The sequence below is a fragment of the Perognathus longimembris genome, chromosome 12, assembly GCF_023159225.1.
Source record: "Perognathus longimembris pacificus isolate PPM17 chromosome 12, ASM2315922v1, whole genome shotgun sequence".
In the NCBI taxonomy this organism is placed as follows: domain Eukaryota; kingdom Metazoa; phylum Chordata; class Mammalia; order Rodentia; family Heteromyidae; genus Perognathus; species Perognathus longimembris.
Genome location: NC_063172.1, coordinates 947618 through 962421, shown reverse-complemented (window position 1 = coordinate 962421; position 14804 = coordinate 947618). Strand labels below are relative to the sequence as shown.

Below are 14804 nucleotides of genomic sequence, written 5' to 3'. Positions count from 1 at the left end.
GGGGTTCAAAGCCAGCCAGGGCAAGGAAGGCCAGGTGAGACGCCTATCGCCACTGAACTGCCAGAAAGCCTGAAGTGGAGCTGTGTCTCGAGCAAAAGAGCCCAGGGACACTGCCCAGGCCCTGAATTCAAGCCCCATCACAACCAAAAAAATAAAAAAAAAAGTTATCTTTTTAATCTTTAGCTTTTCCCATTTTATAAAATATACACGGTAGTTTTATTGTTACAGTTCATAGACTTTGTAAGCTATGTAAAATGATAATTTCATCATTGTGAAGGTTAAAATGTGTACTGTGAAAGTAACTTCAACTCAATAAAAGATAGGATAATTTTAAAATTCAGTTAGATTATTTCAAACTACTAGATTGTTTATAAAAATAAAAGCCACAGGGGCTGGGAATATGGCCTAGTGGCAAGAGAGCTTGCCTCATATACATGAAGCCCTGGGTTCAATTCCCCAGTACCACATATATGAAAAACGGCCAGAAGTGGCGCTGTGGCTCAAGTGGCAGAGTGCTAGCCTTGAGCAAAAAGAAGCTCAGGGACAGTGCTCAGGCCCTGAGTCCAAGGCCCAGGACTGGCCAAAAAAAATAAATAAATAAAAAATAAAAGCCACAGGGGCTGGGAATGTGGCCTAGTGGTAGAGTGCTCACCTCATATTCATGAAGCCCTAGGTTTGATTCCTCAGCACCACATATATAGAAAAAAGCCAGAATGGGCGCTGTGGCTCAAGTGGTAGAGTGCCAGCCTTGAGCAAAAAGAAGCCAGGGACAGTGCTGATTTTGGACAGCTACCACAGAAAAATGATATCACAGCAGGGCCTGAAGTTCCACAAGGAACCACCCAAATTGGTGGGATCGTGGCATCTCCGTCTGCACCGTGGGTGACCCACTCACGCTTGTCTAAATGGCTTTTTTTTTAGGATTCAGCATTTTTATTTTTCCTTTTGTTTATTGGTATTCTTTTTTATTATCATAAAGGTGATGTACAGAGACTTTACAGTTACATTGGTCAGGTAATGAGTACATTTCGTCCCTTCCCTCCCTCCCAGTTCTTCCCTCCCACCACCCACAGTTGTATAGTTCATTTATGAATGCGATCCGAATGTGATGTACACTTGTAGTTAACTCGCAGATGCTGGTCTTGTCAGTTACACTTAAAACTCTAGACGCCTGAGCTGGGCACTGGCAGCTCTTGCCTGTAATCCTAGCTGTGTAGGAGGCTGAGATTCAAAGGATCATGGTTCCAAGTGGAAAGTCTGTGATGCTATTTCCAAAATAGCCAGCAAAAAGCTGGGCTAGAAAAATGGCTCAATTGGTAAGAGTGCCATCCTTGAACCAGAAAGCTGATCAAGTAAGTACAAGACTCACTTCAAGCCCCAGTAAAACAACTCTGACACCAGTCAAACTGGCAATCTACCTTCAGTAACAAGGGAGAAAGAGTCTCGCTTGAACTTGAACAGTATGTGCCAACATTGTGAAAATGTACCATTTGTTTTTAGGAGTTTGAACTGAAGGCCTCATGCTAACCAGGCACCACTGGGCATGAAATCCAGAATTTTGCTCATACTAGGCAAGCACTTTACCACTAAATCACATTCCCAGCTCTAACATTTAATCTTCACAACCCTGTCAGATGTCCTAACTGTCTTGGAGAGGAGGAATCACTGCACAGAGTAGCAGGCATTGGGGCCAACTCAATTAGAATCCGTGGTATCCACAGATACAACTGTGGATCAGCCTCCTGCCTCCCATCCACCTGGCAGGCCTTCCCTGTTGGGCACATCATGGGTAGCTCTTCTGTGGCCTCTCCCTGTGGTCTCCTCAGTGACAGACGACCGTTCCTCGTGTTGCCGCTCCACAGATGAGATCCTTCTAGACAGAGCAGCGCCAGCTGGGAGCCTGGGCCTTCCTGAGTCAGGACTTCCCACCAGCGCCATGGGAGATTCCTTGTCTCCATACTCCATGCCTCGTACACCTGACACACACACACACACACACACACACAAGCATGCACACACAAGTCTCTAGTAGAGCAGATCTTGCACATTGCAACAGCTCAGAGCGGATCTTGCACATTGCAACAGCTCAGATCACATACTCTGAAGAGAGAGAAAAGGCGCTTTCAGCAGTGCAGCCGCCAGGCCCAGGGACTTACACCCAAGCAGCCTGCCTACGGGGTCTCCCCCTTCCCCCTGAGAGCCCCCCCCGATGAACACATGCCATCGTTTTCTGGAGACCCGCTTTCTGTGGTGAAATTGGTCTCATTTTCTCCAGGATGGAACTTTCGTAGCAGTCTTGGGGGTGGAGAGGGTGAGAGTCTCACCTTCCAGTCAGACTCCCTGAGCCGGCACTAAGTCCTGGGCGACCTCAGCTGCCCCGACGGTGATAGGAAATGAGCCTCACCCCAAGGTCGGGTCCAGCTTCTGGCAATCACGGCTTTTCCTAGCAAAGCGACCAAGGTCCAAGAGGGTTGAGAAGCCAGCCTGTCCGGGATAGGGCGGCGTGGGGTACCCTTCAACCCACTCAGTTGAGACAAGGACCCCCAAAGGGATCCGACTGGAGGGCAGCATGCCGGGGCCTGGGGTCACCCACCCTCTCAGCCAACCCCCCCCCCCCGAGCCTCTGTTTCCCTCCTCTGGAGCCCCTCCAGCACCTCAGAACTTGACAGCCATGCTCACTGCCCACCAGTGCCCGGGGACCAGAGCCACCTCTAGGAAAGGAGGGGATGGAGCCATGATACCACGCCAGCGCGGACAGGGTGCGGAGGCCAGCGGTGACCCACCGGGGCTGAGGGCCACGCCAGCGCGGACAGGGTGCGGAGGCCAGCCGTGACCCACCGGGGCTGAGGGCCACGCCAGCGTGGACAGGGTGCGGAGGCCAGCCGTGACCCACCGGGGCTGAGGGCCACGCCAGCGTGGACAGGGTGCGGAGGCCAGCCGTGACCCACCGGGGCTGAGGGCCACGCCAGCGTGGACAGGGTGCGGAGGCCAGCCGTGACCCACCAGGGCTGAGGGCCACGCCAGCGCGGACAGGGTGCGGAGGCCAGCGGTGACCCACCGGGGCTGAGGGCCACGCCAGTGTGGACAGGGTGCGGAGGCCAGCGGTGACCCACCGGGGCTGAGGGCGGCAGGCAGGATGCAGGCCCCCAGCCAGGACCACACCCTTCCCCTCCCCAGTGTCCTTGAGCCAGGCCTGGGGTGACCACTTCCCAGACTGCATTGTCCAGCCCCGCCCTGCCTTCCTGAGGCTACGGGGCCGCCTCCCTCCCCCCCACTCCCTCTGCCCCTGCCTGGCTGGTGCGGGCCGGGGCATGCGCACGGAGCTTCCTTAGCGCCCGGCCCCACCCATCCTGTTGTGCCGACCCACTTGGGTAACCGGCACCAGGTTCCCACAGCGCCCATCCACCGCAGAGTGGCCGTGAGAAATATCCCTACCCCCCACCTCCAGGACTCACGCCGAGCCCCACCAGCCTGACAGAAGGGTGCAGAACCTGCCCTTCTGCCCCCACCCCCCCGCCCGCCCTCAAGCTGGCAGCCCTCAGTGTGGAATCGAGCACCAAGCAACTTCTGGTTTTGTGTTATTACTGAAGAACTGAACACGAGAACCTAGAATTGTGTCCAGAATACTCCGTCTAGCTGGGTGCTGGTGGCGAACACCACTCAGGAGACTGAGATGTGAGGATCATGGTTCAAAGCCAGCCCGGGCAGGAGATGTCCATGAGACCCTTATCTCCAATAAACGACTCAGAAAAAGCCGGAAGTGGTGCTGCAGCTCGAGTGGCAGCTCCAGCCCTGAGTGTGGAGAGGCACGGGGAGGCCAGGCTCTGAGTTCAAGGCCCAGGACTGGAAAAATAAATAAATAAATGCCCGAAATCAGCCAGGACCCAGGCCACCCCTGCGGGCCTCCTGACACGCGTGGACAGCGCTGCCGCTGCCGCTCCTCTTCCCGTGTAGCATGTATGGCACCTGCCGCTCTCAGCAGCGACTCCCCATGCAGCAGCGACTCCCCACGCAGCAGCGACTCCCCACGCTCCCCACGCAGCAGCGACTCCCCACGCTCCCCACGCAGCAGCGACTCCCCACGCTCCCCACGCAGCAGCGACTCCCCACGCTCCCCACGCAGCAGCGACTCCCCATGCTCCCCACGCAGCAGCGACTCCCCATGCTCCCCACGCAGCAGTGACTCCCACGCTCCCCACCCCCACGCAGCAGCGACTCCCCCACACAGCAGCGACTCCCCACGCTCCCCACGCAGCAGCGACTCCCCACGCTCCCCACGCAGCAGCGACTCCCCACGCTCCCCACGCAGCAGCGACTCCCCATGCTCCCCACGCAGCAGTGACTCCCCACGCTCCCCACGCAGCAGCGACTCCCCACACAGCAGCGACTCCCCACGCTCCCCACGCAGCAGCGACTCCCCACGCTCCCCACGCAGCAGCGACTCCCCGCGCTCCCCCGCCCCTCGCGCTCCCCCACGCAACAGCTAGGCCTTTTAGAAACGTAATCCAGGGCTCCTTGAACTCTGTGGGGAGCACAAGGAAGGAGGCTCAGCCTGCACCGTGGGCGGGGTGGGGTCTGCAGCCCCCATGCCCACGTCAGGACGGGGTAACCTGTACCCCTGTACCCCTGCACTTGAGCCACAACTCCACTTCCAACTTGTGGGTGGGTCATTGGAGAGAAGTCTCACTGCTTTCCTACCCAGGCCGGCTTTGAATCGTGATCCTCAAATCCCAGCCTCCTGAGTAGCTAGGATCACAGGTGTGAACCACCTGTGCCAGGCCAGATTTTTTTGTGCCAGTCCTGGGCCTTGGACTCAGGGCCTGAGCACTGTCCCTGGCTTCTTTTGCTCAAGACTAGCACTCTGCCACTTGAGCCACAGCGCCACTTCTGGACATTTTCTGTTTATGTGGTGCTGGGGAATCGAACCCAGGGCTTCATGCATGCTAGTCAGGCACTCTACCACCAAGCCACATTCCCAGCCCCAGGCCAGATATTTTAAATATTAGCTTACATTAGTTATGGAAGAGTAATTATTACATTTCCTCACATTGTCAATATATTCCAATCAATTTCTCTATCACTTTCCCTTCCCCTTCCCAAAACAATTTGAACAGGTTTCATTGTTCCATATTTGTCCTTGTAAACAATCTACGTCCCGGGCATTGGTCCTCCTTTCTTCTCCTTGTTAGCTCAAACCCTCACCCCAGCAGCCAATCCTGAGAAGGGGCTCCAGATCTTTAAAAGCAAGTGGTGCCAGGTGCCGGTGGCTCGCGCCTGAAACCGCAGCTCCTCAGGAGGCTGCTCACAGCTCAAGGCTAGCCGGGACAGGACACTCTGTGGCCTCCTACCTCCAATTACCCACCAGGAAATCAGAAGTAGAGCTGTGGCTCAAAGTGGTAGAGCACTGCTAATCTTGAACAAAACAGAGCTCAGGGACAGTGCCCAGGCCCCAAGTTCAAGTCCTACGACTGACCAAAGAGGGGAAAAAATGGGTTTATTAAGATGTAATGCACAGGGGCTGGGGATATGGCCTAGTGGCAAGAGAGCTTGCCTCCCATACACGAAGCCCTAGGTTCAATTCCCCAGCACCACATATACAGAAAATGGCCAGAAGTGGCGCTGTGGCTCAAGTGGCGGAGTGCTGGCCTTGAGCAAAAAGAAGCCAGGGACAGTGCTCAGGCCCTGAGTCCTAGGCCCAGGACTGGCAAAAAATAAAACTTAAAAAAAGATGTAATGCACATATGATCTAATGCATTCAGTACAGGGTATAATGCCATGGGTTTAGCATATTCACACGTGTGCATCCATTGCCACCATCAATTTTAGAAGATTTTCATCAAAATTAAGACATGTTTGGGGAGGGGGAGGGGGGATGAGGGAGGAGGTGACAAACAGTACAAGAAATGTATTCAGTGCCTGACGTATGAAACTGTAACCTCTCTGTACATCAGTTTGACAATAAAATTTTTAAAGAAAAGACATGTTTTTACCAGTCCTGGGGCTTGAACTCAGGGCCTGGGCTCTGTCTGTGAGCCTCTTTTACTCAAGGCCAGTACTTTAACACTTGAGCCACAGCACCACTTCTGGCCTTTTCTGTGTATGTGGTGCTGAGGAATGGAACCCAGGGCTTCATGCGTGCTAGGTGAGCACTCTACCACTAGGCCACATTGCCAGTCCCAGTTAGGACATTTTTCTCACCCCCCCCCCAAAAGAAACCTTATCCCCACAAGCAGACCCTTTGTGTTTTCTCTTCCCTTAGAACCTGGAAACCACTCAAGTCATTGCTTATTCTGGACATGTCATAGAATCTTGTTTTTTGTGTTGTTTTGTCTGTCCTCAGGCTTAAACTCTGGGCCTAGGCACTATCCCTGGGCTGCTTTTTTTTGTTTTTTGCATAAAGCTATGGCTCTACCACTTGAATCACAGCTCCATTTCCAGCTTTTCTTGTTGCTTACTTGGAGATAAAGAGTCTCAGGGCTGGGAATGTGGCTTAGTGGTAGAGTGCTAGCCTAGCATACACGAAGCCCTGGGTTCCATTCCTCAGCACCACATACATAGAAAAAGCCGAAGTGGCGCTGTGGCTCAAGTGGCAGAGTGCTAGCCTTGAGCAAAAGAAGCTCAGGGACAGTGCTCAGGCGCTGAGTTCAGGCGCTCAGGAATGGCAAAAGATAAAATAAGAGTCTCGCAGACTTTGCTGTCCCAGGCTGGCTTCAAACCGTGATCCTCAGATCTCAGCCCCCTGAGTAGCTGTGATGACACGTGTGAGCCACTGACAGCCAGCCGAATGGTTACGTGCACCGTCCACATGCGACAGTGCTTGAGCGCTTTGATTCTCGTGGTTGCCAGCAGCACTCGGTGAGTAGCGGTGGACACGGAGCTCAGGACACCGCTCTTGCCTGCGCACATGCGAGACCCCGGTTTTTACCGGCAGAACTGAGTTGCACAGAAGCGACATGTTTCCGCGTGCAGTTAGTGGGTGGGCGTGGGGGTTATCTCCACTATTTGATCACGACTGCGGTTACTAGCACTGGCGTGCACACACGTCCTGGCGGTGACAGGCACGCACGCACGCACTGGCTTCCTGCTCTCGGTGCCTGAGAGGGGACGGGGAGGCCGGGTGAGCGGCGGTGGGTGACGGAGCCCAGGGCCCCCTCAGAGCCGCCCTGGTGGTGGGGAGTCCTGCCTGGCATTCCTTCCCCACCCGCCCCATCCCCCCCCCCCCCCCGCAGGAGAGCCGAGCGTTCTGTGAGCGCGTCCCGGCGGATCCCCAGGCCCGGGCAGGCTCCCCGAGGAGGGGGCCGGGGCGCGGGGCGGGCGCGCGGGGCGGGCCGGGCCGCGGGCTGCGTCAGCTCCCGGTTTCACTTTTGGGTCCCGTCCGCCCTCGGCCTCCCCCTAGCGCGGCGGCAGCACCGGGGCCGAGCGCGCGGCCCGCACTCCTCCGTTCCTCCTCGGGGGGCCCAGGCGTCCGGCCCGACCGCCACGGTGAGCCCCCTCCCCTTGCCCTGCGCCCCGCCGCCCCCCCCCCTCGGGGCGGCATCTCCCCTGCCTCGCGAGGGGAAGAGGATGTGGCTCTTCCCGGAAGGCCCGGCCGGCCCCAGACGGCTCCAGCTCCCTCCGGGGGGGCCCCAGCCGCTGGCTGGGCTGCCCCTGTGGCCCGCGCCCCGAAGTGGCCCCCGCAGGAACCCGGCGCGTGCGGCGGCCCCCACCGACCTTCCCGGCCCGGTCTCCCTCGCTAGCCCGGCAGCCAGCTCCCCGGCGCTGCCCCGCGCCCTCTGACCGGGAGGCGGCCCGGCCTCCGCCTCTGTGAGCCTGGGCCCAGCCGCGGGCACACGGGAGACCATGCGGGACACAGCGGAAATCTGGGGACGCTGCGGCCTTCGGGTCCTCCCCACCAGGGAGCCGCGGCCCTGCCACAGCGGGCGGTGCAGCCCCCCTCGGCGCTGCCCCAGCCCCGCCCGAGAGGCCACAGTCCCCCGACAGCGCAGGGGGTCCCGGTGGTTTGGAGCGAGGGTTGGGGACCCGGATAGACAGTTCCCCTCAGTGCTGCCCAGTGGGCGGGCAGGGCGAGGCCGGTGGGGGAGCGGCCGGGCCGCCCGGGGTGCGGGGTGATCGCCAGGGCAGCCCCTCCCTCCTCAGGAGCATGCCGTCCGCCTTCGAGGGCGTGGTCCGGAGCGTGGTCCGCGAGCTGGACCCCAGCGGGGGGCTCGTTCCCGTGGACAGCCTCCGCAGCTCCACCGGCTTCCGGCCCTACCGCCTGCTCAGCAGGAAGCCCTCGCGGTCCCGGTTCTGGAAGCCCCGGTACACGTGCGTCAACCTGTCCATCGCCGACATCCTGGAGCCTGAGGCCCCGGAGCCGGGTACCCCGCCCCGTGTGCGGCCCCTGGGTCGGGAAGGACAGGTGGTGGGCCGGGCCTCTGGCCTGTTTCCAGAAGGAGAGCCGTGGGGGAGGGGGGCCGGGGAAAGCCAGGACTGGGACTCGAACTCACGGCCCGGGAGCTGCTTTGCTCAAGGCTGGTGCTCTCCTGCCAGCTCCACTCCCAGCTTTTCTTGAAAGTTAACTGGAGATAAGAGTCTCACAGACTTTCCTGGCTGGGCTGGCTTTGAACGCAGTCCTCAGATCTCAGCCTCCTACGTGGCTGGGATGACGGGTGCGAGCCGCCGGCACTGGGCTGGGAGGGGCCCGTCAAGGCCCAGGGCCCCGGGGCAGGAGCGGGCAGGCGCCGGCTGGGACGAGCTCTCTGGTCTCTTTGCTTCAGACTTAGAGCGCAGTGGCCCCTTCCACTTCTCGGACGACGTGGACGGGCAGCTGAAGGGCAGCGTGGAGCTGGCAGCTCCGGGACAAGGGAAGATCTCGGGTGGGGCTGCAGTGTCCGACAGCTCCAGCACCTCCATCAATGTGTGCACGCTCCGTGTGGACCCCAACACCTGGGAAGCCATGCACCAGGAGAGGTGAGCCCCACACAGCCCCGCGTGCGCCACGGGGCCCCGGGCGGCCACCGGGTCTCGAGAGCCCGGGGAGAGCCAAGGCCCGGCGCCGGCATCAGGGGAGGGACGCCCAAGGCGCGGGCAGGGCCAGCCCCGCAGGGTGCGAGGAGGCCGCGCGCGTCGCCGGGGCCGGTTTGCAGGGTGGGGTCCCGGGGCCTGGCAAGGGGCACAGGCGGCCGTGGGCTCAGGCCCGGGCAGAGCTGCAGGGGCGCAGACGATGCCGTCTCCCCTCACCCGCCCACTTCCTGGTGAGCCGCGTCCCTCTTCCCCACACCTGCCCAGACGCCCTTGGGTGCGCTCCGGGGGGGGGGTGCCTACGCCTGGCACCCACGGGTCCGTGGGAGCGCCGTCCACCCCCCCACCCGCGCGCTAGGGGGCGAGGGCGGGGCGCCGGCATGCACTCCGCCCGCCTCCCCCAGGCGCCTGCGGCAGCCCGAGCACAAGATCCTGCAGCAGCTGCGGCGCCGCGGGGACGACCTGTACGTGGTGACGGAGGTGCTGCAGACGCAGGAGGAGGTGCGCGTCACGCGGACCCACCGGAAGGAGGGCTCGGGCCACTTCACCCTCACCGCAGCCATGTGCCTTCAGGTCGGTGGCCAGGCTGGGCCCTGCCTGGTCCCGCAGGGGCCCCCGTGCGGCCGGGGCGGGGGGGCGGGCTCCGCTAGGACCCCCGGGAGCAGCCCACAGGGCGCCCAACCGCGAGCCCACGTCCGTCCCGCAGGGCGAGGGCCAGGGCCACCTGAGCCAGAAGAACACCGTGTCCATCCCCGCAGAAAGCATCCTCGCCTTCCGCGTGGCCCAGCTGGTCTTCACCTCGGACTGGGGTGAGCAGGGCCGGGTGAGGGGCGCGGACTTGGGGGCTGAGGGGGGAGGGCTCTGGAGCGGCCCGGGGCTGGGGGGACACGGGGCCGCCAGCTCTGGGGAGGGGGGCCGGGGAGGAGGGGCCTCGCCGGCCCGGGGTGACCCGCCGCTCCCCCCTGCTCCTGCCTGCCGTCAGACATCCTGCTCTTCCCGGAGGAGAGGCAGAGGAGCTTCCCGCCGCCGCCGGCCGCAGGTGAGGACGCCCGCCACGCCCCGCGCTCCGGGCCTGACGCCCGGGCCGCCTCCCGGGCGGTGGGCACCCGCACACGAGCCCCTGAGGGGCGGTGGTCGTGCCCGCCTCAGCCCTCCCCCGTTCTCCCTCCCCCTCCCCCCACCCAGACGGCAGCCAGCCGCACGCCTTCAGCCTGTCCGCCATGCTCACGTCCTTCTGTGACCGCGTCCGACTCCTGTCAGGTCAGTGCCCGCCCCGCCCCGGGGGGCTTCTCGCCCTTTCTGCCCAGCGCCCGCGGGCTCGGGGCGCTGCCCGTCCTCTGTCCCCACAGACGGGGGCCCGAGGACTGGGCGGCCGCGGAGGACCTGCCGGGGCTGCGGGCGGAGGTGGAGGCGGGGCTGCGCGGAGCTGGAGCAGGCGGAGGCGGCGCTGCGGCGGCAGCTGCTGGGGGGCCTGGCCGAGGCGCTGCGGGACGCGCCGGCCCTGCGGGCCTTGGAGGCCGCGGTGAGCACGGGCCGGGGGCGGGGGGGGCGGGGTGCCTGCCAGCCGGGGCTCACCGCCCGTCCTCGCCCCAGCTGGAGCAGGGCCTGAGCGGCGGGCGGCCGGTGGAGCCGCTGGAGGCCCGGCGGGCGCCATCCTGGAGTGCCTGGTGCTCCCCTCCCGGGTGCTGGCGCCCGAACTCGCCACCCCCATCTTCTACTGCTCGGGGCTCTGACCGGTGAGAACCCCCGGGACACGGGTGGGACCGGGGGTGGGGGGCGTACCAGCTTCCCGGCGGGGCTTTCCAGAACCCTGTCCCTCCGCAGTGCTGAGTGAACCCCAGCACCAGCTGCTTGCCAAGGTGCTGAAGACACACGCCCTTCCGGAGCAGCTCAGGCTGGTGAGGGGCACGGGGGGGACGGAGGGGGGCCTGGCGTGTTTGGGAAGGGGGGTGTGGGCGGGCGCCATCGTGACCCCTGCCCTGCCCCGGCAGGTGGAGCAGGTCCTGGAGCAGAGCGCCCCGTGGCACCGGCCGGGCGCCGTCAGCCTGCCCCCCGGGCTCCTGGGGGGCTGCTGGAGGAGGGGGGGCCGGCCTGGGCCTTGCTGGAGGAGTGCGGCCTGGAGCTCCAGGGCCCCGCCCCGCAGGTGCGCTGGGAGCCGCGGGCCCAGGGCCCCACCTGCGCCCTCTACGCCCGCGCTGGCGCTGTTGTCGAAGCTGAGCCCCAAGCCCTGCTAGGCCCGCAGGCCTGGCGCGCTCTGCCCGTCGAGGAAGGCCAAGGCTCACCGCACCACGAGGCCAGGAGTTGGAGACGTTTAATAAACACGATGCACAAAGGAGAGCGCGGCGGCCGAGGCTTTGAGGGGCCCTCTGGGAGAGGAGGGGTCTGTGCCCACGGGAGCAGCCACGACCTGGGGACCAAGAGCGGGCGTCGCCCGCACCGTCTCGCTCCCAGCCCCGAGGCTAAGGGGAGCCTGGTCTGAGCTGGGGCGCGGCCAGGCCTGGTCCCCCGCCCCCCCCCCCTTGCCCGTCTGGGAAAGACAATAGGGCCACGGAGGGAGCGAGTCTAGGCTAGGCTCGGGGTGCACGTGGAGGCAGCAGGCCCATTCCCGAGCACAGCGCGTGGGGCAGGGGTGCGAGCGTGGCCGGCAGGCAGACCCAGAGCACGTGGGGTGGGGGGGTGGGACCCACGGAGGTCCCTGGAGACGCAGGCAGACCTCCGGGCCTGTGCTCGCAAACACCCCTGCCCCGAGGCCCGCGCGGCCGGTCCTGCGAACTCAACGGCGGAGTCCAGGTCTCCCGGGACCCCCGAGTCTAGAGCGAGGGGCGTATCGCCCACGGGGCCAGGGTGCTGGAAGACACCACAGGAGAAGCCTTTACTTGGTGGTGGCCGCAGCCCACTCGCCGGGAGGGAGACGGAGGGAGCAATAGCGCCCCCTGCTGTCCCGGCCCAACACTGGCCCGCAGCAATGGGGAAAGGGGATGGAGAAGGACAGGCCCCAGCTGGGCGCCGTGGCTCACACCTGTCACCCTGCCGACTCGGAGCCGGAGATCTGAGGATCACAGTTCAAAGCCAGCCCTGGCAGGAGGGTCTGTGAGACTCTGATCTCCAATAAATAACAGCAAAAACAACAGAGAGCGGGAAGTGGAGCTGTGGTTCAAAGTGGCAGAAAACTAGCTTGAGCAAAGCTCGGGGACAGCGCCCAGGCCCTGAGTTCAAGGCCCAGGACCAGCATGAAGGAGAGGAGGGAGGAGGAGGAGACTCACCTCCCCACACAGTGAAGAAGGTCAATAGACGGTAGGCCCACGCTTCCCTGCCAACCCGTGCAGACCCTAGAGCAAGGCCAGGGCGGGTGGCAGCACCCAGCGGGACCCGTGTGGAGAGGGACCGCGGGAGGGCCCGGCCTCGGCGCCGCCTCCCGCTCTCCTGGAATCCCAGCAGGGGCGTCCTGGCTGCCGGCCAGGGGGTGCGGGCCAAGGCCGGCAGGGCGGACTCCCGCCCGTGGTGGCGGGTTCATAGGGCGCACACACCCGGGCCCCGTGTAGACTGCAGAAGGACAAAGTGTGCTCGTCCAGAGCGAGGCGGGGTGGCACCCGGAAGCAGCCATCCAGGGGTGGGTTCTGCAGCGCCCCCGGGCAGCCCCCCCCCCCCCCGCTAGACGAGGCCACCGCCCTGGGTGCCGTCCGGCCCGTGCCTGGTGGGAGAGGAGGCCTCCCGAGCTCACCCGGGGCCGCGAGGAGAACACGCTCGCGTCCCTCTCGGGCGGAGGCTACCGAGGGGTTCCGGGGGACCGTGTCGTGACGTGCAGATGGGTGCCTGGGACACGTGGCCAGTTTGCCAACTCCTGGGGGGCCGCAGGGGCACCTCCAGGGCCGCACCAGCCCCCCCTTGGCTCGCCCCGCCTCCCGCAGTGTGGGGGCCTCCCGGCCTGTCCGGCGCGTGCCTCCGCGTCCTCTATGCCCAGTCCACCCTGTGCGCGGCTCTAAGCAGCCCATGGCTTGGCCCGAGCCCGCCCTTCCCTGAGCACCGGCTGCAACGCGGCCCTGCTGTCCTGAAGGCGTGACGCCAGCCCCCCAGCGCCCCCTCTGAGCCGGGGGTGCTGGCCAGGGCGGCCTGGCCCCGAACGCGGCCTCCACGCCGCCAGGGGCCCTCGCCCCACGCTTCCTCGCCTGTGCGCCGCCCGGCCCCGCCCGCCGCCAGCTGCACAGATGCTGGCCCACGCGGTCTGCCTGTTTATTTGAGCACCCCTCCGTGGGGGCGTCGGGGAGACGGGCAGGACCCGTTCCTGCGCCTCGGCGGCCCCGTGGGCGGGACGGCCCCACGCTCCCCCAGGCTGTGCACGCGGTGGGCGGGAGGCCTTGAAGGGTGGGGAGGGAGGCGGGCATTTCCAGACAGGTGCTCTGGGGGTGGAGGGCGGGGGGACCTGCCCAGGCAGTGACCTAGAGGGGCGAGGTCACGGCTTTGGCGGCCCACAGGGGCGTCTTCCTGCCGTCGCGTCATGCCAGCTGCATTCCGCCCTGCGTGGTGTCCCGGGTGCCGCCCCCCTGCTGGCCTGCGCGGTGCCCCCGTCCTGCCCTGTGTGGTGTCCCCGTCCTGCCCTGCGCGGCGTTCCCATCCTGCCCTGCACAGTCCTGGCCTGCGCGGTGCCCCCGTCCTGCCCTGCGCGGTGCCCCCGTCCTGCCCTGTGCAGTCCTGGCCTGCGCGGTGTCCTGGGTGCCACCCTGCGTGGTGCCCCCGTCCTGCCCTGCGCGGTGCCCCCGTCCTGCCTTGCGTGGTGCCCCCTGCTGGCCTGCGCGGTGCCCCGTCCTGCCCTATGTGGTGACCCCGTCCTGCCCTGCGCGGTGTCCCCGTCCTGCCCTGTGCAGTCCTGGCCTGCGCGGTGTCCTGGGTGCCACCCTGCGTGGTGCCCCCGTCCTGCCCTGCGCGGTGCCCCCGTCCTGCCTTGCGTGGTGCCCCCTGCTGGCCTGCGCGGTGCCCCGTCCTGCCCTATGTGGTGACCCCGTCCTGCCCTGCGCGGCGTTCCCATCCTGCCCTGTGCAGTCCTGGCCTGCGCGGTGCCCCCGTCCTGCCCTGCGTGGTGTTCCCGTCCTGCCCTGTGCAGTCCTGCCCTGCGTGGTGCCCCCGTCCTGCCCTGCGTGGTGTCCCCGTCCTGCCCTGCGTGGTGTCCCCGTCCTGCCCTGCGTGGTGACCCCGTCCTGCCCTGCGTGGTGCCCCCGTCCTGCCCTGCGTGGTGTCCCCGTCCTGCCCTGCGTGGTGTCCCCGTCCTGCCCTGCGTGGTGTCCCTGTCCTGGCCTGCACAGTGCCCCCGTCCTGCCCTGCGCGGTGTCCTGGGTGCCACCCTGCGTGGTGTCCCCGTCCTGCCCTGCGTGGTGTCCCCGTCCTGCCCTGCGTGGTGTCCCCGTCCTGCCCTGCGCGGTGTCCCCGTCCTGCCCTGCGTGGTGTCCCCGTCCTGCCCTGCGCGGTGTCCCCGTCCTGCCCTGCGCGGTGACCCCGTCCTGCCCTGCGTGGTGACCCCGTCCTGCCCTGCGTGGTGTCCCCGTCCTGCCCTGCGCGGTGTCCCCGTCCTGCCCTGCGCGGTGACCCCGTCCTGCCCTGCGTGGTGACCCCGTCCTGCCCTGCGTGGCGTCCCCGTCCTGCCCTGCGTGGTGTCCCCGTCCTGCCCTGCGTGGTGTCCCCGTCCTGCCCTGCGCGGTGTCCCCGTCCTGCCCTGCGTGGTGTCCCCGTCCTGCCCTGCGTGGTGTCCCCGTCCTGCCCTGCGTGGTGTCCCCGTCCTGCCCTGCGTGGTGTCCCCGTCCTGCCCTGCGTGG

At 64.7% G+C, this 14804-nt stretch overlaps 1 protein-coding gene across 1 annotated transcript; it reads left to right on the top strand.

Moving 5' to 3' along the window:
* The first annotated feature begins 7551 nt into the window (after window positions 1-7551).
* Gsdmd (gasdermin D) lies at window positions 7552-11324 on the top strand. The gene is given in 15 exon segments (XM_048359069.1): window positions 7552-7803; window positions 8137-8357; window positions 8757-8949; window positions 9405-9573; window positions 9707-9809; window positions 9983-10039; window positions 10186-10260; window positions 10350-10522; window positions 10594-10633; window positions 10636-10716; window positions 10719-10736; window positions 10825-10898; window positions 10992-11073; window positions 11076-11191; window positions 11193-11324. Coding segments are annotated over 14 exon segments (1440 nt in total). The 5' UTR covers window positions 7552-7803; window positions 8137-8140; the 3' UTR covers window positions 11235-11324.
* The last annotated feature ends 3480 nt before the right edge of the window (window positions 11325-14804 follow it).